At 44.8% G+C, this 25,806-nt stretch overlaps 1 protein-coding gene across 1 annotated transcript in view; it reads left to right on the top strand.

Annotated features, from left to right (window-relative positions):
* Positions 1-25,806, top strand: part of SHC4 (SHC adaptor protein 4) — a 147,626-nt gene that overhangs the window by 53,088 nt on the left and 68,732 nt on the right. Inside the window, 2 exon segments of the mRNA XM_030190420.1 lie at positions 20,909-20,937; positions 20,940-20,971. Coding sequence (XP_030046280.1) covers positions 20,909-20,937; positions 20,940-20,971 — 61 coding nt within the window.

Genomic DNA, 25,806 nt, shown 5'->3' with positions numbered 1-25,806 from the left:
CGGCGACCGCCGTTCACCGAGGGTTGAGCCCTCAGCTGCGGGCGGCCAGCAGGACTGCTGGAACCACGGGGCGACGGCTGGCCTGGCTGGCTGTGGGTACAGAGTCTTTGGTAACGTGGCTTAACCGGACGGTTCGATGACAACAGGAACAAACGCAGTCTTGGAACTAGCTAGCAGGACGGCTAGCAGTCATGAGGAACAAACACAGTCTTGGAAACAGCTAGCGGGGCGGCTAGCTGGCTTGAGGGACAAACGCAGTCTTGGAAATAGCTAGCAGGACGGCTAGCCGGCGTGAGAACAAAACACGGTCTTGGGAGGGGCTAGCAGGACGGCTAGCAGGCTTGAGCTCCAAACACAGTCTTGGAAGGGGCTAGCAGGACGGCTAGCAGACTTGAGAACACAACACAGTCTTGGAAATGGCTAGCAGGACGGCTAGCAGACTTGAGAACAAAACACAGTCTTGGAAATGGCTAGCAGGACGGCTAGCAGACTTGAGAACAAAACACAGTCTTGGAAATGGCTAGCAGGACGGCTAGCAGACTTGAGAACAAAACACAGTCTTGGAAATGGCTAGCAGGACGGCTAGCAGGCTTGAGATCCAAACACAGTCTTGGAAGGAGCTAGCAGGACGGCTGGCAGACACGAGGCACGAACACCGTCTTGGAAACCGCTAGCTCGAGGGCTTCGAACAAGGAAACGGAAGCATCGGTTCCCCTCCGTGCTTCCGTTTAAATCCCCCGCTTGTTCTGGCTGGGGAACCGCTGGACCAATCCTCTCCGCCCCAGCCGGTAACGGGGACCGGATTGGTCCCTCTGTCCAATGGGCGGAGTTCCTCTGACGATGTGCCAATCCGGCGCAAGTGGGCGGAGCCTCCTCGCTGGTCCTGCCACAGCGAGGAGGACGCTGACGCCGGCGCCGCCATCTTGTCCGGCGGATCCCTTTCCCCGAGACCGGCGCTAGTTCCCCTGGGTCGCCGGCCTCGGGGCAACCAGCCGTCGCGGCGATCCTCGGGGCAACCTTCCCCCGTCGGCCCGCGCTCCCCGGACGCCCCAGCCCCCCGCTCCGATTCGCGGGGCGCCAGGTAAGGGCCCGGAACGGGACAATATGTGTCTAATGTAGGCATGTATATTTGCACCACGTTTCAGTTGGTGCAAATGGACATCCCTATATTTAGACATGATTTCTGGGCATAAGCTCTATTCTATAAACTGTGCCTAACTTTAAGCACAGCATATAGAATAGCCTTTTTTCAGCACCAGATATAGAATCTAGCCTTGTATTAAATATTAATGCTTTACAACTGCAGTACCTACAGGGTAAGGATGAGGCACTTTGGGTCAATCTGGAAAGAAGAAATGGCAAATGTATTTACATTGGTGTGATATACAGGCCTCCTTCACAGACAATTACCCTTAAGAGAGAAACTTCACTGGCTCCCAATTAAGGAATGAATTGCGTTCAAGATCTGCACGATTGTACATAAAATCATTCACGCAGACGCCCCAATCTACATGCTAAATCTTGTAGACCTACCTCCCAGAAACGCTACAAGGTCATCCCGCAACTTCCTCAACCTGCACTTCCCCAGCTGTAAAGGACTAAAATACAAACTGATGCATGCTGCTACCTTCTCCTACATGAGTAAGCAGTTACGGAATGCACTACCTAAAGACCTGAAGACAATCAACGAAATAACTATCTTCCGCAAATCTCTGAAGACACACTTCTTTAGCAAAGCCTACAATGAGAACTGATAACAGATAACCTCACCAATATCCCTCACCAACCCAATCAGTTATGAAAACCCACCCTCTATAACTACCCTAATCTCTCCCTTCCTTCTCCTTTCTTCCCCTACCTAAACTATGCACAATACTACTGTATCTAAGATCCTGGAATGACAATGTTATTTAACCATGTCAGCCACATTGAGTCTGCAAATAGGTGGGAAAATGTGGGATACAAATGCAATAAATAAATAAATAAATAGTGTATAGAGATTTAATTGAAGACATTAAGTAAATAGCTGTGAAAGGGGAAGTACTACTAATAGGTGATTTTAATATGCCAGAAGTTGATTGGGATATCCCTGTTGTGGGGGGTTTAGAAGCAGGGGATCTTGGATTCTCTACAGGAGGAACTATTCCAGCAGTTGGTAATGGAACCCGTGCGGGATGGGGCGTTTGACAAGGTACCTCATGAAAGGCTACAGAGGAAATTGGAGGGTCATGGGATAGGAGGAAATGTCCTATTGTGGATTAAAAACTGGTTGAAGGATAGGAAACAGAGAGTGGGGTTAAATGGGCAGTATTCACAATGGAGAAGGGTAGTTAGTGGGGTTCCTCAAGGGTCTGTGCTAGGACCGCTGCTTTTTAATATATTTATAAATGATTTAGAGATGGGAGTAACTAGCGAGGTAATTAAATTTGCTGATGACACAAAGTTATTCAAAGTCGTTAACTCGCGACAGGATTGTGAAAAATTACAAGAGGACCTTACGAGACTGGGAGACTGGGCGGCTAAATGGCAGATGACGTTTAATGTGAGCAAGTGCAAGGTGATGCATGTGGGAAAAAAGAACCCGAATTATAGCTATGTCATGCAAGGTTCCATGTTAGGAGTTACGGACCAAGAAAGGGATCTGGGTGTCGTCGTTGATAACACGCTGAAACCTTCTGCTCAGTGTGGTGCTGCGGCTAGGAAAGCGAATAGAATGTTGGGTATTATTAGGAAAGGTATGGAAAACAGGTGTGAGGATGTTATAATGCCGTTGTATCGCTCCATGGTGCGACCGCACCTTGAGTATTGTGTTCAATTCTGGTCGCCGCATCTCAAGAAAGATATAGTAGAATTGGAAAAGGTGCAGCGAAGGGCGACTAAAATGATAGCGGGGATGGGACGACTTCCCTATGAAGAAAGACTAAGGAGGCTAGGGCTATTCAGCTTGGAGAAGAGACGGCCGAGGGGAGACATGATAGAGGTATATAAAATCATGAGTGGAGTGGAACAGGTGGATGTGAAGCGTCTGTTCACGCTTTCCAAAAATACTAGGACTAGGGGGCATGCGATGAAACTACAGTGTAGTAAATTTAAAACAAATCGGAGAAACATTTTCTTCACCCAACGTGTAATTAAACTCTGGAATTCATTGCCGGAAAATGTGGTGAAGGCGGTTAGCTTAGCAGAGTTTAAAAAGAGGTTGGACGGTTTCCTAAAGGACAAATTCATAAACCGCTACTAAACGGACTTGGAAAAATCCAAAATCCCAGGAATAACATGTATAGAATGTTTGTACGTTTGGGAAGCTTGCCAGGTGCCCTTGGCCTGGATTGGCCGCTGTCGTGGACAGGATGCTGGGCTCGATGGACCCTTGGTCTTTTCCCAGTATGGCATTACTTATGTACTTATGTACTGGACTTACTGCTTACTAATGGGGACAGTGTTTCTGATGTTATAGTAAGTGATCATCTGACATCCAGTAATCACCTGATGGGTGTAGAGAGGATTCATTCAAAAGTGAAGGTTCTAGACTTCAAAAAAATTAACTTTATTCAGATGGGGGATTACCTCAAAGAATTACTGTCTGGATGGGAACATCTGGAAGAGGTTAGAAAGCAGTGAGCAAAACTGAAACGAGCTACTATAAGGGCAGCAAACCTTTTTGTAAGGAAAGTAAATAAAAGTAAGGGGAAAAGGAGGCCATTATAATTCTCAAAAGTAGTAGCTGAAAAGGTAAGGAAAAAGAGGTTAGTTAGCCTTTATAAACTACAAGAGATTGCAGAAAGAGGAAAACAGGCGACAATATCTGGAAAAGCTAAGAGAAGCTGGTAGAGTAATCAGGAAAACAAAGATGCAAAAGGAAGAAAAAATAGCCAATACGGTAAAATGGGGGGGGGGGGGGGGGGGAGGACAAGGCATTTTTTAAAGATATGTTAGCGATAGGAGGAAGTACAAAAGTGGCATTGTGAGACTCAAGGGTGAAGGGGAGGAATATTTAGCAGCTGATAAAGATAAGGCGGAATTGCTTGACAAATATTTCTGTTCTGTGTTCACAGCTGAAGGGCCAGGAGCAAGACCACAGAAGACGAACAAAAATAGGAATGGAGGGGTGATAGTCCTTGAATGATTTGCAAAGGACTGTGTTTGTGAGGAGCTGGCTAAACTAAAGGTGTACAAAGCAACGGGGCTGGATGGCATACATCCAAGGTTACTGAAGGAACTTTGGGAAGTTCTAGTGGCTCTGCTGGCGGACAATTTAGTGCTTCTCTAGAGTTGAGAGTGGTCCCGGAGGACTAGAAAAAGGCAGATGCGGTCAATCTCTACAAAAGCAGAAGTAAGGAAGAGGTTGGGAACTACAGGCTGGTAAGTCTGACTTCTGTGGTAAGTAAATTAATGGAAGCGCTTTTAAAAGAGAGAATAGAAAATGTTTTGGAATCCAGTGGATTACAGGACCTGGTTTCACTAGAGGCAGGTCTTGTCAGGCAAATCTGATTGATTTCTTTGACTGGATGACCAGAAAGTTGGATCGAGGGAGAGCGCTAGATGTGGTGTGTTTAGATTTTAGCCAGTCCTTTGACATGGTTCCGCACAGACGATTAATAAATAAACTGAGTTCCCTCAGTATGGGCCCTAAAATGACTGACTGGGTTTGGAACTGGTTGAGTGGAAGGCGGCAGAAGGTAGCTGTAAATGGAGCTCATTCTGAGGACAGGATGTTACTACTAGTGTGCAGCAAGGCTCTATTCTTGGGTCAGTTTGTTTAAACATTTTTGTAAGCCATATTGCTGAAAGGTTCTCTGGTACGGTTTGCCTCTTTGTGGATGATACCAAAATCTGCAATAGGGTAGACACCCCTGATGGTGTGAATAACATGAGGAAGAACTTAGTGAAGCTAGAGGAATGGTCTGGAATTTGGCAGCTTAGACTTAAATGTAAAAAACACAGGGTCATGCATTTGGGCTGCAAAAACCCAAGAGAATGGTGTGATTTAGGGGGTGAAGAACTTTTGTGCATGAAAGAGGAGCGGGACTTGGGTGTGATCATATGTGATGATCTTAAGGTAGAAAAGGTGATGGCAAAAGCTAGAAGGATGCTTGGGTGCATAGGGAGAGGAATGGCCAGTAGGAAAAAGGAGATGATGATGCCTCTGTATAAGACTCTGGTGAGACCTCATTTAGAATATTGTGTAGAATTCTGGAGACTGCACCGTCAAAAGATATAAGCAGGATGGAGTCGGTCCAGAGGGCGGCCACTAAAATGGTCAGTGATCTTTGTCATAAAGTGTATGGGGACAGACTTAAAGATCTCAATATGTATTCTTTGGAAGAAAGACGGGAGAGGGGAGATATGATAAAGACATTTAAATACTTATGTGGCATAAATACATAGGCGGCGAGTCTCTTTCAATTGAAAGGAAGATCTGGAACGAGGGGTTATAGGATGAAGGTGAAAGGGGATAGACTCAGAAGTAACTCAATGAAATGCTTCTTCACGGAAGGGGTGGTGAATTTATGGAATGGCCTCCTGGTGGAAGTGGTGGAGATGAAAATAGCATCTGAATTCAAGAGAGCTTGGGATAATTACATAAGATTTCTAAGGAAGTGATAGTAGAGTAGAAGGCATAGATGGACAGACTGGATAGACCATATGGTCTTTATTTCCTAGGTATTCAAAGCAATTTAAATGGCCAGAAATGGCTTCTGGCCATTTAAATTTCTTGTCCAGGGTTAACCAGGAATATTAAGCAGCACTTAACCGGATAATGCTGTTGAAAATACCTGGTTAGCACCTAATCCAGAACTAGCTATTTTGTGGGTGTGTTCCCAGGGCAGAGTCAGCACTTCGTCAGTTAAGTGCTGATATGCAGCACTTAAGCAGCTAGGATAACTGCATAAATAGGACTGCATAAAACACAGTCCTATCTTTATGTGTTCTCCATAGCCGCTTAAGTGCTGAGTATTGCACTTAACTGGATATGTTTGCGCTGCTAGCATAAACCCGGTAATTCAATTCTAGAGCTCGGACGTGACCCGGCATTGCTTTTCTGGGGATAATGCTGGTGGCCACCGGTCATCAAATGTACAAGCTGAATATCGACCCCCTTGTGTAGGGAGGCTCCTATATTCTCACTGTTGGCCTATTCACTGCTTTCACCCTCACCAAACAAACTTTTTACATTCGAGAAGAAGTGTTTTATTTGCCTGGATCTTTTGAATAGCTGTTTTCAGTGGTCTCCTTTCTGACATCTAAATGGGCGAACTGGGCCCTTGTTGAGTTGAAGAATATATTCTAATTTGAACTTTCTTTTTTTCCTGTTCAGCTGAATACATGAGCTCCCAATTACTGACAAGCTGCTCGGTTCTTCTGATTTCTAAGCTTTATGAGTTTGCTCATGTTCCTTGATGCCTGTTTAGGCCACTCTAAATTAATCTATCAGGGCCATATGTCCTCATGTCCCCGAGCAAGGGCTGGGAGATGATGCCACTACATTTTCCTGGTAGTGTCTGGCTAGCATAATGCACTATTTATGTGCACATCAGACTATGAACTCTTTTTATTCATCGGCTTACAAGGCTGTTTGAAATCACCACACAGAACACAGCAGATAACAATCTGATCCTCTAGGGCATTTCTGTGAGTTTTAAGGTTTTCATCCATCATGCTTTTAAAGTTATAGTTGCTTTCATACAAATTCAGAAGTCAATCTTAAAGGACAGAGATTAGATTCTCTGCGGGACTCTGCTTTTTCCTGTCTAGCCCCAGCCTTATAAAATTCTCTCTGGCCCCACCTCTGACTAGAATCAAAGTTAAATTCTTTCAAAAAAGACTTAATGTTTATTTCTTTAGAATGGCCTTTTCAGGGTAGGCTAGGCCCAGTGGTTCCGAAACCTGGTCCTGGAGGCACCCCAGTCAGTCAGGTTTTCAGGATATCCACCATGAATATGAGAGTGGAGGCAGTGCATGCAAATCTCTCTCATGTATATTCATTGTGGATATCCTGGTAACCTGACTAACTGGGGTGCCTCCAGGACCAGGTTTCAGAACCACTGGGCTAGGCAATCTATGTTTTATGTGATGTCTTTTATGCTGTTCCCTTGTTTAGTGTTGGTTTTATTTATTTTCCACTCTTTCACATTTTTAATTGCTGTGGTACTAGTTATTTTAAGAGCCATTAGTTTGTCTTGGATCATAATCTGAACCATATTACTGTAAATCACTTTGGTTTGCTTTGCCTTGCCAGAATGGAGGTATATCTAGCTCAGTAAATAAACATTTTGTCATTCATACACAGTGGCGTAGCCAGACCTGACATTTTGGGTGGGCCCAGAGCTAATATGGGTGGGCACTATGTATATAAGTGAGAGTAGCATTTCTTGAGATACTCCTAAATAATGCCTTAAAGTGCACTTGATGAAGGATTTCTAATAAACAGTCTGCCCAACAGCTGTCCACTAGCAATATAAACCGCATACGTACTCAAAGCCTATGTAGCAAACTTTAACACCACCAATTCTGAACACACAAATACTAATAACAGTACCTTTAAAAAGGCAGCAGTGAATATACACAACAGCAATATGTGTCTCACTGGAAAAGTCAGACTACTCAGACTGATATAGATCCCAATACAAACCACATGCCAGAAGAATCACTTTGGTCACATGCAGAACACAGACCAACCCTCATCAATTGCCCAGCATCAGCTCTGTCCTTCCCTACCCCTCCATTCCTCCCTGTAGCCCGACATCAGTCCTACCCCTCCTTTCCCTACTCACCTCATCCATCCCTATAATCTGGCATTAGTCCTACCCTTCCTTTCCTACCCCCCATCCATCCATCCCCGTAGCCTTCCTTTCTCTACACAACCCCCCATCTATCCCTATAACCTGGCATCAGCCCTCCCCTTCCCCACATCCATCCCGTACCTAGGCATCAGCCCCAACCTACCCCCCACCCCTCCCTGTAGCCTAGTGTCAGCCCTGTCTTACCCCCTACTTATCCCACCATAGTCTGGCATGTCTGAAGCACACCACTGCAGAGCCCACCCCCACCCAGAAACCTACCTACATTAAATATAAAACTTTTTTTTTAAATTTTAAGCTGGGCACAGCAGAGAACTTCCCCACCGCAAAACTCGCCAACGTAAAAAGACATACAACTTTTTATTATTATTATTATTATTTTAACCTGGGCATTGAGTGCACTCCCACCCAGAAAATTAATTAATTGTTGGTGGGTTTATGAGTGGGGATGGGCTCTACACTGCCTAGGGGGAAAAATGCATATTTAATGATTCAATATACCTTTCTTCCCCTAGGCTGTGAAGAGCCCACCCTCACCCAGAAGCCCACCACCAGCAAACACTCACTGTACATGTTAAAAAGTGTTTATTTTACCTGGGCAGCTGGGCTTCAAACCAAATTTGTATGCATGTGGTGGCAGGTGCAGACTCCGAGAGCTTTGCAGACTGTGCTCCATATTCTGACTCCTGTTCCTGTTTGGGGCCATGGGTGAGTGCTGACTCTGGGGGTCTCACTCCCAACTGAAGGCTGACCCAGGCAGCAAGGGCCCAATAACGTCTTTTCCCTTCAAGGAGCAGAATGTCGAGAGAGCTCATCTCAGCCACCACAGCGCACTCTCTGGTTTGAGTGGCACCACGTGCAAACGGGAAGACAGCGGCACCGCATGATCTAAAGTGGCGGTGAATGCGCATAGGCGCCGTTTTTTCAAGAAATCTACGCCCCCCCCTCTAGCTACTTTAGAAATGGCAATGCCCCTCTCTTTTACTGCTAGAGTATTACAGAGGAGGTACAGGTTGGTGGAATGGGAATCCTCAGCCCTTTCATTTTAGCTGGTAGTGGGACGAGATCCGAAGAAGATTCTCACTGTAAGGCCGAAAGAGGTTAGGGATTCAACCCCACGTGTGTGTGTGTGTGTGTGTGTGTGTGTGTGTGTGTGTGTGGGGGGGGGGGATGTTAATGTTAAATTCTGCCTTGCTGAAGGTGTTGGGGGTCGGACGAGAAGGGTTTTCAGTTTCTGATCTGCAGCAGTACTAAGAGACCACAGTTTTCTACAAGTTTTGAGGTGGGTAGGAAGAAGATTACTCGGATCCGTAGCCCTGCATTCACCTCCCTCCTGTAGGGCTCGGAGCCCCCCTCCCCCCAGCAAAGGCTCACTTGCAATAAAAGAAACAAAAGTCGGCTCATGAGCCACATCCCGATCACTTTCCCTTGCTGTTCCTCGGGTCCAGCCTGCCGAGCAGCTGAAGCAGGAAAGTTTTAAAGGGGCAAAAGCAAAGGGGGGGGGGGGGGGGAGTTGAGGGCCGTTAAGGAGTGTAATTGTTAGTGACTTTTGTTATGCGAGTTTGCATTTAAATTGGTGAATAAAGGGCCAGAAGCGCAGCTGAGCCAGGGTAGAACTGAAAGGCTCAGGCTGTGCAGCACTCTCACTGCAGCTTAACCGGCACCTAGAAGACCAGCACCGGATTGGAGGAGCAGGACAAATTGGGTGGGCCTGGGCCCATCCAGGCCTACCCGTAGCTAAGCCCCTGTTCATACACACTGCTTCCTCAACATCCTACTCTCTGTGTATTTAGGGTCTGATTCGCTATCAGGCTTATTTTTGAAAGAGAAGGACGCCCATCTTTCGACACAAATTGCAAGATGGGCGTCCTATTCACAGGGTCGCCCAAATCGGTATAATGGAAAACCGACTTTGGGCGTCCCCAGCTGCTTTCTGTCACCAAAGGCATGTCGGAGGCGTAGTGAAGGCGGGACATGGGCATGCCTAACACATGGTCGTCCTCGACCCATAATGGAAAAAAAAAGGGTGTCCCCGACGAACACTTGGACGACTTTACTTGGCCCTTTTTTTCTTATGACCAAGCCACAAAAAGGTGCTTGAACTGACCAGATGACCACCGGAGGGAATCTCCCTTACTCCCCCAGTGGTCACTAACCCCCTTCCACCCTCAAAAAACATTTAAAAAATATTTGTTGCCAGTCTCAAAAATCATACCCAGCTCCATGACAGCAGTATGCAGGTCCCTGGAGCAGTTTTAGTGGGTGCAGTGCTCTTCATGCAGGCGGACCCAGGCCCATCCCCCCACCTACCTGTTACACTTGTGGTGGTAAATGTGAGCCCTCCAAAACCCACTGTACCCATATCTAGGTGCCTCCCTTCACCTGTAAGGGCTATGGTAGTGGTGTACAGTTGTGGGTAGTGGGTTTTGGTGGGGGGGGGGGTGTTGGGGGGCTCAGCACACAAGGTAAGGGAACTATGTATCTGGGAGCAATTTATGAACTCCACTGCATTGCCCCCTAGGGTGCCCAGTTGGTGTCCTGACATGTGAGGAGGACCAGTGCACTACGAATGCTGGCTCCTCCCACGAACAAAGGGCCTGCATTTGGTCGTTTCTGAGATGGGTGTCCTTAGTTTCCATTATCACCGAAAATCAGAAATGACCAAGTCTAAGGATGACCACATCTATGGACGACCTAAATGTTAAAATTTGGGCATCCCCGACCATATTATCGAAACAAAAGATGGACGCCCATCTTGTTTCGATAATACGGGTTTCCCCGCCCCTTCACCGGGAGGTTCTGCGAGGACGTCCTCAGGAAAACTTGGGCGCCCCTTTCGATTATGCCCCTCCACGCCTGTCATCTCATTTTGTGTCTCCTGGGAAAAGGCCTGGATGGATCAGGCTGCTGGCCTTTACTCAATAAAGATATTTTCCTTAGACAGAAATTGACGTTTTGACTAAGGCCCTTTCAGTTTGTAGCACTTAGAAAACACTAGTGCTTTTAAAGCCATACAGATTGACTGTAGTCTCTGCTCATAAGGAGTCATATAGCTGTAAATACCATATTTGCATATATCGCTTAAAAACATATATCATTCATATTAGTCTTCCACACAATGGCTAACAGCTGAGACCAAAGGGTTTGATGAGCCCTACAAATTTTACAGTTCAGAACAACCTGGGAGCTGAACTGTGATACATGAGACATGAATTTACTGTGCGCAGTCGAGATTGGGAAATGATACGTGAAGCAAGTTAAATGTTGCATGTTTTCAGCTGTATTTCTGGGTTTTCCTGTTGTGCTGAAGTATAGATTATATTAGATCGATCAGATCTAGAAATATCCCATAATAGCTTCCATAAAATGACCAATGGGGATATTTTAGTTTGCAAAATAAATAGCAAAACTTTTAAAAAAGTAATCAAGTGACTAAACAATGATATTTCTGTTGCTCAATAACTTAAATATTACCAATTACATTTCTCCATGTTGAATAGCAGTATCATTGAATGTGCTCCTTTCCCAATTTTTACAGACGTCACCAATAATATAACTACATTCACTGATCATGTGGAGGGGCATGACGTCTATGTTGATATGACGTCCATGTCCAAGTGTAGATGGTTTGCTAAAATTCTTATCCTGAGCATAGCAATTTTTGAACCAGAAAAAAATATCTTTTTTTTTTTGTTTCAAAAATCTCTAATTTCCAGACGTTTTTGTGCTCAGTACACATTTCTTTAGGTTCCATTGAAAAACATGGCCTAGAGTAAAACACACAAAAAGAAGGCAAAGGAATTGCTGTGTGGCACCTTCCTAGTAAACTGGCCACACAGACATCCCAGCAGAACAGAGGGGCAGCCTAGTGGTCAGTGGAGTGGATTCACATAAAGGGATCCAGGTACAAATCCTGCCTTAACACCCTTATTTTGTGTTGTGAGCTCTTCAGAAACTCCTAAAAACTTACTGTACCTAACTGTGCACACCACTACAAAAGCCCTCAGTTCTACAGGTGTCTCCTATCTATAGGTATGGTTAATATTTTCTGCATTTTGGAAGGCTCACAATTAGTGGCTTCGGACTCCTGATGCAGGCTGTCTGGCTGAAACAGAGGCCCGTGTTGAGTCATGCCTTGTGTTGATTAAAGCTTTCTTAGTACTATCATAGACTGTGTCCTTATTGCAATCTTCCTGTCTGTCATCTGTGCGACTTGCGAGGATTGGTTCTTCCGTTTTTGTCGTTTAGTCATGATTGAAACAGGTCCAGATAAAAACATCCTAATTTTTGCCCTAGACGTTTTTACATAAGAACATAAGAATAGCCATATTGGGTTAGACCAATGGTCCATCTAGCCCTGTATCCTGTTTCCAATAGTGGCCAAGTCAGGTCACAATACCTGGCAGAAACCCAAATAGAGCAGCATTCCATGCCACCAATCCCAGGGCAAGCAGTGGCTTCCCCATGTCTGTCTCAAAAGCAGATTATGGGCTTTTCCTCAGGAACACGTGCAAACCTTTTTAAAACCCAGATACACCAACCACTGTTACTACATCCTCCGGCAAAGAGTTCTAGAGCTTCACTATTCGCTGAGTGAAAAAAATATTTCCTCCTATTTGCTCTAAAAGTATTTCCATGTAACTTCCTTGAGTGTCTCCAAGTCTTTGTACTTTTTGAAAGAGTAAATAATAGATTCACTTCCACTCGTTCTACACCACTCAGGATTTTGTAGACCTCAATCATATCTCCCCTCAGCTGACTCTTTTCCAAGACTAAGAGCCTTAATCTCTTTACTCTTTCTTTATATGAGAGGAGTTCCATCCCCTTTATCGTTTTGGTTGCCCTTTTTTGAACCTCTGTCTCTCTCCCCAACCTGACTCAAACACCCTTCCCCCATCCCCAACTTTAAAATTTCCCCTCTGCTCATCTTTTGGGCCCCCACCCCTGACTGATTTCTGACCCAGCATTCCCTTTCTCATGCCTGATATTTAATCCCTAGTGGTGTAATGCCCCCCTCCCTTCCCCATCCCCCTTTCCCTCTTCCCTGTTTCCTTCATTTAAAAAAAATGCCCTGGTGGTCTAGTGCCCCCCCCCCCCCCGGTCCCTCTGGTCTCTTTGATCCCTCCCCTCCCCTCTCCCCAGTCACAAAATCAATCCCCAGTAGTCTAGCAGGAGCCAACTCACCCAACCCCCATACCTCACATGAGGCAGGAGCTATGCCCACTCACTTCTGCCTCTGGGCATCGTCCATAGGCGGTCGGTGGCCCAACTGTTCGGGGAGGCTAAAGGGGGTGGGGTAGGGGTGGGGCCAGGGGCAGAGCTTACATCCATAATTGTCTGAGAACACACAGAAAAAAAGTAAGTAAAAATAAAATAGTCACAATACTTTTTATAAAATTTAGATATTAGATATGTATCATATGTCAAAGAATAAAGTGGTTGCTGAAAGCATATACTAATCTCAATCGCTCAACTGCAAAACACTATGCACAACTTTGTGCAAAAACACACTCAGAACCTTACTGTACCATAAATATTACACTGGGCAGAACTTAATACACCAATATACCACCCATACGGAAAACGCAGACCGTCAACAATATGAAACAAGGTGTTTTACATAAATCAATAACACTTTGCCGAATCAAGAGTAATCTTGTATTATAATGTAAAAATTGTAAAAAAAAAAACCCAAAACAATATGAAACAAGGGATAATAATATCACAATTCTCATGTAGAGCCACAAGACACCCTTTTAGGGTGGATAGTGTTCACAATGAGCTCCTTTTATTAACGACCATATGACACGTGTCAAAAATGAAATTACCGCAAGGGCCACATGGTAGCCGGGCGGTAACTCAAAATTGATGCGTGTTGGGCGCATGTAGGAGCCTACACAGCTTAATAAAAGGGCCCCGTAGTTTTTAAAATAAAAACATGGACCTAAACATCTGTTTTCCTACCTATACATTCTGTACAAGGTTATCCTCATTTGCCAATACATTCCAAACTTCCAAAGTGATGAAATTAAAGAGAATTGAAAGGAGTGTGCACAGTCAAACTTCATGTTGGAAAGCTGGGGTGGGGATTACTCATTCCCAGTGCTTCAGGAGTTTTAAGGGCTCAGGATCCGCATTGCATAGCTTTTAGTTAGGGCTGAACATCTGGCAGTGTGAAGGCCAACAGGGGCTGGGGGTGGTGGGCAGGCAATCTACTTTTATGGTGAAATACAGCAGAAAGGCTGAGGCAGGAAATTTGTTATTGATTTTCTTTTCTTGGAAGGTAATCAATAGAAATAAAACATGAAAAAGAAAATAAGATGATACCTTTTTTATTGGACATAACTTAATACATTTCTTGATTAGCTTTCGAAGGTTGCCCTTCTTCGTCAGATCGGAAATAAGCAAATCTTGGTAGATGATAGTATATATAAGTGAGACATCAAAGCATTTTAGTGACAGTCTAACAGGGTGGGGATGGAGGTGGATGGGTGAGACAGGGGGATATGCATGGAGACAGGAGAGTGACAAACAAAGCAGTACAATTTACAATTTTATGGCTTATAATGGGCTAGAAAGCCCAGATTTCTGTAGCCCATTATAGAATAATGCTTAAATAGAGAAGTTACGTGTATATTTAGGTGCCGGCATTTGTACCAATGAAAATGTGGTGCAAATGCCTGTACATAAATTTATGTGTGGAGCCCTGTTATTCTATAATTACGTGTGTAACTTAAATCCATGCCCCTGATCCACCCCAAAATGCTCATGACCCTTCCATTTCCATGCCCTCTTTTTTGGGCCGTGCGTAAATTTTAGGCACAGATCCTGTGCCTAATTTTACGCATGTAAGTCCAATTAAATCTAAAAAGCCAATTATTGGCACTGATTGGCTCGTTATTCTATTAAATTGCGCACGCTAATCAGGAGCATGCCTAAATTTGTGACTTCTATAGAATCAGGGGATTAACCCCCAACAACAGACACTCGTGTTTAGAAACCGTGCCCTGAGCTTATTACCAGTGTATGGATTAGGGAGTATGAGAAATGGATTCCAGTATGAAATAAGGTAAAAATCAGAGGGCACTCCCCCCCCCCCCCCCCCCCCAAATCTCTAGGTCTATTTTTAGCAGTACACACAAGCATCCACATAATTTTAAACCTGCACAAACCACAAGGTACATTTATTTTTATTTATTTATTTATTCATACTTGTATCCCATGATTATCCAAAAACAAATTTCGGTTCAATGTGGCTTACATTTAAAAGTTGTTAGAGATTACATTGATTCAATTACATTTACAAGGTTGTATGATGCTGTGTTTTCCAGTGGTTGGCAGTGTATTAGTCATAAACTGAGACTAAATATCGCATTAGGATGTGGCTAAATTTGTGCCTAATTCATGTAATTTATCTGTTTCAAATCATTGGTGTTACTTGTGCATATTATTAGCATGGTGATTATGCATATACAGTAGTTTTGAAAATTTAGGCTGCATGTGTTGGTTCAAAATAAGTTCCTGAAACACCCCTTTTTCTCAGAAATGCCTCATTTTGCAGCAAAGTTATGCAAATTATGATGAAGAAGGGCAACCTTTGAAAGCTAATCAAGAAATGTATTAAGTTATATCCAATAAAAAAGGTATCATCTTATTTTCTTTTCCATGTTTTATTTTGTTTGATTTCTATTGATAACCTTTTCTTAAAGAAATGGCCGTGTGGCAAGTGAACCACTTGTGACCATGTCGGGGGGGGGGAGGGGGGGAGGAATCACTTACCACTACCCATTGAGGTGGAGATAAGGGCTCCTGCGCTAACCTGGTGGTAACCGTACAGCGTGCAGCACTGCCTGATTACCGCCGGGTACAAACCAGCGCTATAAAAATTTAAATATTTTTGCAGCATCAGAAATGGCACACGCTGGGGGAGGAAACTACCGCCGGGCTGCTGCAGTAGCCTGGCGGTACTTCCCTTTTAGTCGGCGTTAAGCCCGCGTTGGGCTTACCGCCGTTTTGTAAATAAGCCCCCATAGTTTTAGGCAGCTGGAAATCTACTTAAGTGCATTTAGCCAATCTATATGTGACACTCACCATTTTTTTTTTTTGCCTAGCTGCTGCTTAAGTTTTTGAAGTTGTACCAAATGTATATATAACCTTTTTGCTGCTCTTGCCCAACCCCCTAACAGTGCCCCCTTTTTGTGGAGAGAAATATTGGTGTTCTATAAATAAAATGTCCGTGCTTATCTGAGAACTGTTGCCTACTGTTCCCTCTATGCTGATCGGGAGCCCTACACCTACAGTCCTGCCAGTTCGGGGGTGCTGTTTTACTTTTACATTTTCAATAGTGAGGGACAGGCAAACTCTGCAGGACTCCAGGGAACCTGCTTGTCCCTAGTGATTGAAAACATAATATTGATGCACCAGCCCCCATTGGCAGCAATGCAGATGGAGGACTCCCGCTCAGTTTAAAGGGAACAGTACATAGTAACTTAGTAACATAGCAGATGACGGCAGAAAAAGACCTGTACAGTCCATCCAGTCTGCCCAACAAGATAACTCATATGTGCTACTTTTTGTGTATACCCTACTTTCATTTGTACCTGTGCTCTTCAGGGAACAGACCGTATAAGTCTGCCAGCACTATCCCTGCCTCCAACCACCAGCCCCGCCTCCCGCCACCGGCTCTGGCACAGACCGTATAAGTCTGCCCAGCACTATCCCCGCCTCTCAACCACCAGCCCCGCCTTTGACCACCGGCTCTGGCACAGACCGTATAAGTCTGCCCAGCACTATCCCTGCCTCCCACCACCGGCTCTGGCACAGACCGTATAAGTCTTCCCAGCACTATCCCCGCCTCCCAACCACCAGCCCCGCCTCCCGCCACTGGCTCTGGCACAGACCGTATAAGTCTGCCCAGCACTATCCCGCCTCCCAACCACCAGCCCGCCTCCCGCCACTGGCTCTGGCACAGACCGTATAAGTCTGCCCAGCACTATCCCCGCCTCCCAACCACCAACCCCGCCTTTGACCACCGGCTCTGGCACAGACCATATAAGTCTGCCCAGCACTATCCCTGCCTCCCACCACCGGCTCTGGCACAGACCGTATAAGTCTGCCCAGCACTATCTCCGCCTCCCAACCACCAGCCCCGCCCTCGACCACCGGCTCTGGCACAGACCGTATAAGTCTGCCCAGCACTATCCCTGCCTCCCACCACTGGCTCTGGCACAGACCGTATAAGTCTGCCCAGCACTATCCCCACCTCCCAACCACCAGTCCCGCCTCCCACCACCGGCTCTGGCACAGACCGTATAAGTCTGCCCAGTACTATTCCTGCCTCCCACCACCGGCTCTGGCACAGACCGTATAAGTCCGCCCAGCACTATCCCCACCTCCCAACCACCAGTCCCGCTTCCCACCACCGGCTCTGGCACAGACCGTATAAGTCTGCCCAGTACTATCCCTGCCTCCCACCACCGGCTCTGCCACCCGATCTCGACTAAGCTCTGCCGATTGCAGAATTAAGTGGTCCTTTATCTGCATCAAAAGTGGCCCATACTTGGGTTTTTCCTGTATGCTAAGACCATTTTTACTGCAGTTATAAAAGTGGCCTTTTTTTGTATTTTTTGTACTAATGGTCATGCGCTAATGTTGTCATTAGTGTATGGCCATTAAAATCTTTTACCGTGTGAGCACGGTAGGTGTTAAGGGCTCACCTGCTCTCAGTGCGCTATCCAGTTAGCATGAAGTAACTGATTAGCACAGGAATGCCCACTCTCTGCCAACTCATTAACCTATTACTGCCCAATGTTCCCATATGTGGGAGCAAATATGGGAACAATGGGCACTAATGGGTTAAGTAGCAACCTTGTGCTTGTAGATGACTTCAATCACACTTATGCAGTGGGCGAATCAAGTCAAATAGGAGCCTCAGCAGCAACTCATTTCAAACAGGAGCATATCTTGTGTATTTGCCTGCTTCATCATCGGCTTCCATATGTCAGGACCCTTAAGGCCCGGTTTACTACAGACCTGCCAAGTCTCCCGCATGGAGCAGGAGACTCCCGCTTTGGTGGGTTATCTCCCGCACTCTTGCCAAAGCGGCAAAGTCTTCCGCTGATAGGGGCAGTCCTGGGAGGCACTGAGTCTGCTGCAATCTTCCGGCATCTTTCCCTTGCCGCAACTCCCCCCCCCCCCCCCCCCCCCCCCAGACTAGCATCTCCTCTTTTCCTTCTTCCCTCCCTCAACCCTCTTTCCCTGAGTGCTACATTTAATTTGTTTCAAAACTTTCCAGCTGATGGAAGCGATTCACAGGTGCTGCCCTGCCGCCAGCCCAACATTCTCTCTCTATTGTGGTGGCCCGCCCTCTCTGAGGTAACTTCCTGTTTTGGCTGTGGTGGGCCGTGCAGCAGAGAGAGAAGATGTCAGGCCAGCTACAGGGCAGCGCCTATGAATTGCTGCCACCGCCCAGCAAGTTTTGAAAAAAATTAAAAGTAGGCTCAGGGGAAGAAGGTTGAGGGAAGAAGAGGGGAGAAATATCAATTCAAAATCACAAGATCGTGAGGCGGGGCTGGTGGTAGGGAGGCGGGGATAGTGCTGGGAAGACTTATACGGTCCGTGCCAGAGCCGGTGGTGAGAAGCGGGACTGGTGGTTGGGAGGCGGGGATAGTGCTGGGCAGACTTGTACGGTCTGTGCCAGAGCCGGTGGTTGGGAGGCGGGGCTGGTGGTTGGGAGGTGAGGATAGAGCTGGGCAGACTTATACGGTCTGTGCCAGAGCCAGCGGTTGGGAGGCGGGGCTGGTGGTTAGGAGGCGGGGATAGTGCTGGGCAGACTTATACGGTCTGTGTCCTGAAGGGCACAGGTACAAATCAAAGTAGGGTATACACAAAAAGTAGCACATATGAGTTATCTTGTTGGGCAGACTGGATGGATCGTGCAGGTCTTTTTCTGCCGTCATCTACTATGTTACTATGTTACTAAAACAGCTTAATAAGTTATTGCAGCTGGTAGAGAAACAGATGGCCAACTTTCAGTGGGAATATCCTGTTCCTTGATGGGTTCATATTAACTGTTGTTGCAATCTGCCTTGAGAATCCTGATGTTATAAAGATGGAATATACTGAAATTAAATGGAAGTAAAGTTAAACTCTCCTTTCATTGGGATACATGGAATCACATCTGCATCTATTTTGTAGAAGTTTACATTTTAGATTAACAAATTGATTATTCTGTTTTGAACATGTTTCAGGGACAAGTGGTTTTATAAGTCAAAATAAAAATAAATATTTTGTTTCATGCAGATCTCTTATGTGTAAACATAACTAAATGGGCTATAAGTCCCTAATGTAGTCCATTGGTTTTCTTATGTTTTGTTTTTGTGATGACTTATACTGTACCAAAACTCAAAACTCTTATCTCTATCTGGTTGATAATAAACCAGTGCCACAATTTTGGAGTGGGCTTAAGCTCAAAGTGAGGGGGCCAGGGCCCCCTCGCGTTATGTCCCTGGGGGGAATAGATGCTGGCTAAGGGGTGTAATAGAGTGAACTGAAACTCTCTCTCTTACCCATCCCAGCTGTCACTGGTGTAAATAAAATATTTTCTGGCATGGCCGTGGGACTGAGGTGTGCCAGGGGGTGGAGCCGTGAGGCAGAGTGGGTAGAGCCAAGGAAGAATGGGGCGGGGCTGGGGCGTGTACTAAAAATCTCCCTCTCAAAAATCGGGATTCCTAGGCAGCTCTGTTACTAAGCCGCACTATAGGCATGCTAATGTTTTTAGCGTGTGTTAAAAATTAGCATGCGCTAACACTAGAGACATCCATAGGAATATATGGGTGTCTCTAGCATTGGCGCATGCTAACAATTAGCTCACGCTAAAAATACTAGTGAGTCTTAGTAAACGGGGCCCTTAATCTCACATTATTTCACTTATAGAATATATTTCATATAAATTTTAAAATGGGTCCAATTGCAGTTGCAAATCAAGTCAGATAGAGCCTCAGCAGCAACTCGTTTCACACAGGAACATATCCTGTGACTTGTCTGTATCATCATCAGCTTCCATATGCTATGACTCTTAATCTCAGAATGTTTCACTTATAGAAAATATTTCATATAAACTTTCAAACAGGTCCGATTGCAGTTGCTTAATAAGCAGACAAATTTTAAAGTTTATATGAGTTGCTGCTGAGGCTCCTATTTGACTTGATTTGCCCACTGCTTAAGTGTGATTGAAGTAATCTGGAAGCGCAGGGTTGCTGTTTAATGATTTGAATTACCCCCACTATGTATATATCATTGTTGGACTATTTATCGTTTATTTATTTACTATACCGTTACTTATTGCATTGGCAAAGCAGAACGGGTTTACATTGTAAAAATATACATTTAGAACACAAACATACAAGCTAAGAAATCTATTAGTCGATAGGAAAGCACAGCAAAAACAGAAACATCCATACTAAGAGGTGAGTGAACAAAAATACAGTACCATTCATACAAAACCAAGATTATGATGCTGCATGTTGAAATAGCAACATTGATTTATCACTCTCTGGCAACTGACACACTCCTTCAAAAAAATATTTTTAGTTCATGGCTAGCGAACGCATATTTGGCAGTTACCACAAGACGCCTGAGCGCATCCCATGGTTCGCCATTTTAAGCTGCGTAGGCACACATTACTGCCTAAGCAGCCTTAGTAAAAGGGCCCTAAATTTGCCTCTTACAGATTTCAAGTGATGTGTAGAGAGGTGTGGTAGCTGTGTTAGTCCACTCTTAAAGGTAATCAATAGAAATAAAACAAAATAAAACATGGAAAAGAAAATAAGATGATACCTTTTTTATTGGACATAACTTAATACATTTCTTGATTAGCAACCTTCGAAAGCTAATCAAGAAATGTATTAAGTTATGTCCAATAAAAAGGTATCATCTTATTTTCTTTCCATGTTTTATTTTGTTATATTTCAAGTGATGTGGTTAGAACAGCTGTCATAGGATTTTTGTTTAGTTCATTTCAATCTCCAATGTTTTCTAAAACAAATAATAAAAAAAGAGCAGCTTCAGTATTCTGTTTATTCATTTGTGTCTTTCCTTTCATGTAGGGAAGCCATAAGCCGACTGTGTGAAGCTGTACAGGTACAAGAGGAGCTATAAAAAAGCGAAAGGTAAATTATAGGTGCTGTGTTCTCACTGTAGAGTGAGCCGAAGAAGAGTTGAGAGGATACAGAAAAACATAAGGCCTGATATTCAGCTGGCAGCATTATAGCAGGAAATTCAGTGCTGGGCATTCTCTGGGCTCCGGAATTGAATTTCCAGGTATAAGGAGCTGTTGAAAACATAACCGATTAAGTGCTATATTTGGCACTTAACCAGCTATGAAGAACTGCATAGTCACATAGTAACATAGTAAGTGATGGCAGATAAAGACCTGAAGTGTCCGTCCGGTCTGCCCAACAGTCACATTCATTATCAATATGAGATTTAAATCAACAGTGAACGTGATATTATATACTTCATCATGGTCTTCCTTTGTGTTTCTGGGACATAGGACCGTAGAATCTGCCCGGCTCTGTCCTTATGTTCCAGCTACTGGAGTTGCCGTCAAAGCCCACTCCAGCCTATCCAAATTCGTTACATCATATGCGGGACAAAGACCGTAAAAGTCTTCCTGGCATTGTCCTCGTGTTCCAAACCACTGGAATTTCCGTTGAAGCTCTCTCTAGCCCATCCTAAACCGAATCACCTTTTATGACATTTATGTGGTCCTATTTATGTGATTATTGTAGTCGGTTAAATGATGAATATTGGCACTTAACTGGCTAAATGTCAACTCTGCCCCTGAAACAACCCCAGAATAACTGGTTTTGGCTTGGGTGCTAACTTGACATTTTCAGTGGCACTATCTGGTTAAGTTCAAAATGTTTTGAATATAAAGCCCATGAAATGTAAGGCCCATCCTGTCTGCTCCTCCTCACCTCCACCTCAGCATTCCAATCCTTTTCCCTTCCCCAGAGCTGACCCAACCATTAGGCAAACTAAGCAGTCGCCTAGGGCAGCAGCTTCATGGAGTCAGTAAAGAGCAGATGCAATCAAAGCAAAGCAATAGATTCACACAGCTACACAAACTCAAAAGATTTATCAGCACATATTTTTGCCTGCAGGAAGAAGGGTAAATTTTCAAGTAGCGTATTGACCCACAAAGAAATAAAGGCAGAGACCAAATTCAGAGAAGCCAAATTTTATTGGAGGATCTGACACAGCCCGTGTTTCGGGGCATTGTCTTTGTCAGTGGTCGATTGATGCTATCAAAAGGCAGGCAGAGCTCTGGAGTTTCAATGCGTGGTTGAGACAATGATGCAGGAATGAGGGATTTAGACTTCTTAGGAACTGGGCAAATTCTGGGGAAAGGGGGAGCCTTTTCTGAAAGGATGGACTCCACCTTAACCGGGATGGAACCAGGCTGCTGGTACTAAGTTTTAAAAAGGAGATAGAGCAGCTTTTAACCTAAAATGGGGGAAAAGCCGACAGTCACTCAGGAGCACATGGTTTGATGTGGAGTACCCTTGAAGGATAATATTGAAACAGAACATTTAGGGAATCCCAATAGAGAGGTTTCAACAATGGTGAAAGAAAGACAGGTGTGTTTAAGTAACAATTTTTTCAGGTACATCAGAAGCAGAAAGTCCAGGCACCATTAGAATCTATGGAACCATTAGATCACGAAGGAGCAAAAAGGACACTCAGGGAGAACAAGGCCATAATGGAGAGACTGAATAAATTCATTGCTTTGGGCTTTACGGAAGAAGATAAGAGATCTAACTGTACCAAAAATAGTTTTCAAGGGTGTTGATGCAGATGAACTGAAAGAAATCTCGGTAAACCTGGAAGACATACTGAGCCAAATCAACAAATTAAAGAGTAGTAGATCACCTGGACTGGATGGCATGCATCCAAGGGTACTGAAAGAACTCAGTCATGAAATTGGCTATCTTCTATTAGTAATCTATAACCTGTTGTTAAAATATCCATAGTACCTGAAGATTGGAGAGTGGCCAATGCAATGCCAATTTTAAAAAGGGTTCCCAGGGGTGATCTGGGAAATTACAGACTGGTAAGCCTGATGTCAGTGTCAGGTAAAATAGTGGAAGCTATTATAAAGAATAAAATTACAGAACACAAAGATAAAAGTGGTTTAATGGGACAGAGTCAGCATGGTTTCAGCCAAGGGAAGTCTTGTCTCACCAATTTGCTTAATTTCTTTGAAGGCATGAATAAACATGTGGATAAAGATGAGCCAGTTGATGGTGACCAGGCTGATGTAGTATATCTAGATTTGTAGAAAGCTTTTGATGAAAGTTCCTCATGAGAGACTCCTGAGAAAATTAAAAAGTCATGGGATAGGAGGCAATGTTCTGTTGTGGATTAGGAACTGGTTATTGGACAGAAAACAGAGAGTAGGGTTAAATGGCCATTTTTCTCAATGGAGAAGGGTGAATTCTTTGCTTCGGTCTTCACCAGGAAGATTTGGGAGAGATACCGGTGCCAGAAATAGTATTCAAAGCTGATGAGTCACAGAAACTGAATGAAATCTCTATAAACCTGGAGGATGTAATGACGCAATATGACAAATTGAAAAGTAGCAAATCTCCTGAACCAGATGATATTCATGCTAGAGTATGATAGAATTGAAAAATGCACTTACGGAACTATTGTTAGTAATATGTAATTTATCTTTAAAATCAAGCATGGTTCCGGAAGATTGGAGGGTGGCCAACGTAACGCTGATTTTTTAAAAAGGTTCCAGAGGGGATCTGGGAAATTATAGACCGGTGAGCCTGACGTTGGTGCCGGGCAAAGAGACTATTATAAAGAACAAAATTACTGAGCATATTCAAAAGCAAGGATTAATGAGACAAAGCCAACATGGATTCAGTGAAGGGAAATCTTGCCTCACCAATCTAATATATTTCTTTGAATGGGTGGACAAACATGTGGATAAAGGTGAGTCGGTTGATGTTGTGTATTTGGATTTTCAAAAGGTGTTTCACAAAGTACCGTATGAAAAACTCCAGAGGCAATTGGAAAGTCATGGGATAGGAGGTAGTGTCCTATTGTAGATTAAAAACTGGTTAAAAGAAAACAGAGAGTAGGGTTAATTGGTCAGTATTATCAATGGAGAAGGATAGATAGTGGGTTCTCCAGGGGTCTGTGCTGGGACCGCTGCTTTTTAACATATTTATAAATGATCTAGAAATGGGAGTAACTAGTGTGGTAATTAAATTTACTGACAACACAAAGTTATTCAAATTTGTTAAATTGCAAGAGGATTGTGAAAAGTTACAAGAAGACCTTACGAGACTGGGAGACTGGGCATCTAAATGGCAGATGATGTTTAATGGGAGCAGTGCAAAGTGATGTATGTGGAAAAGAGGAACTTGAATTATAGTTATGTAATGGAAGACTCCACATCAGGGGCGTATCTGCGTGGGGTCACAGGGGCCTGGGCCCCCGCAGATTTTGCCCTGGACCCCCTACCATTGACCCTCTCCACCTCCCCCTCCATCCCGCACGCCCGCCACCAACCCGTCGCCGATCTTTGCTGGCGGGGGACTCCAAGCCCCCCACCAGCCGAAGTCCTCTCTTCCGTGCAGGATGCAAGTTGCAACGCTTCCTGTTCTTCTGAGTCTGACGTCCTGCACGTACAACGTGCAGGACGTCAGACTCAGAATTTGGAACTCAGTCTGACGTCGTTGTACGTGCAGGACGTCAGACTCAGAAGAACAGGAAGCATTGCAACTTGCAGCCTGCATGGAAGAGAGGACCTCGGCTGGCAGGGGGTTGGGGTCCCCTGCCAGCAAAGGTAAGTGACAGCAGCGGGGGAGGGTTGGCGGCGGCGGGAGGGGGTGGAGAGTGTCATTGGTGGCGAGGGGGGGTCTGGCAGTGGCGGGGGGGTCCGGAAATGGCGGGGGGGGGGGGGGTCGGTGGCGCCAGGGGGGGGCTAAAATGTGCCCCCTCCCTCTGGCTCTGGCCCCCCCTACCGCCAGAGTCCAGATACGCCCCTGCTCCACATTAGGAATCACCGACCAGGAAAGGGATCTAGGCGTCATCGTTGATGATAAAGGTGAGCCGGTTGATATTGTGTATCTTGATTTCCAGAAGGCGTTTGACAAAGTACCTCATGAAAGACTCCAGAGGAAATTGGAGAGTCATGGGATAGGAGGTAGTGTTCTATTGTGGATTAAAATCTGGTTAAAAGATAGAAAACAGAGAGTAGGGTTAAATGGTCAGTATTCTCAATGGAGAAGGGTAGTTAGTGGGGTTCCCCAGGGGTCTGTGCTGGGACCGCTGCTTTTTAACATCTTTATAAATGACCTAGAGTTGGGAGTAACTAGTGAGGTAATTAAATTTGCTGATGACACAAAGTTATTCGAAGTTGTTAAATTGTGGGAGGATTGTGAAAAATTACAAGAGGACCTTACGAGACTGGGAGACTGGGCATCTAAATGGCAGATGATGTTTAATGGGAGCAGTGCAAAGTGATGCATGTGGGAAAGAGAAACCTGAATTATAGTTATGTAATGGAAGACTCCACATTAGGAATCACCGACCGGGAAAGGGATCTAGGCGTCATCGTTGATGATACGTTGAAACCCTCTGCGGCGGTGGCTAAGAAAGCAAATAGAATGTTAGGTATTATTAGGAAATGAATGGAAAACAAAAATGAGAATGTTATAATGCCTTTGTATCGCTCTATGGTAGGACCACACCTTGAATATTGTGTTCAATTCTGGTCACCGCATCTCAAAAACGAAAGGTACAGAGAATGGCAATGAAAATGATAAAGGGGATAGAACGACTTCCCTAAGAGGAAAGGCTAAAGTGGCTAGGGCTCTTCAGCTTGGAGAAAAGACTGCTGAGGGGAGATATGATAGAGGTCTATAAAATAATGAGTGGAGTGGAACAGGTAGACGTGAATTGCTTGTTTACTCTTATCAAAAAT

The sequence above is a fragment of the Microcaecilia unicolor genome, chromosome 1 (genome assembly GCF_901765095.1).
Source record: "Microcaecilia unicolor chromosome 1, aMicUni1.1, whole genome shotgun sequence".
Taxonomy (NCBI): Eukaryota; Metazoa; Chordata; class Amphibia; order Gymnophiona; family Siphonopidae; genus Microcaecilia; species Microcaecilia unicolor.
The sequence above is the reverse complement of the archived record's forward strand: the minus strand, read 5'-3'. Positions and strand labels throughout refer to the sequence as shown.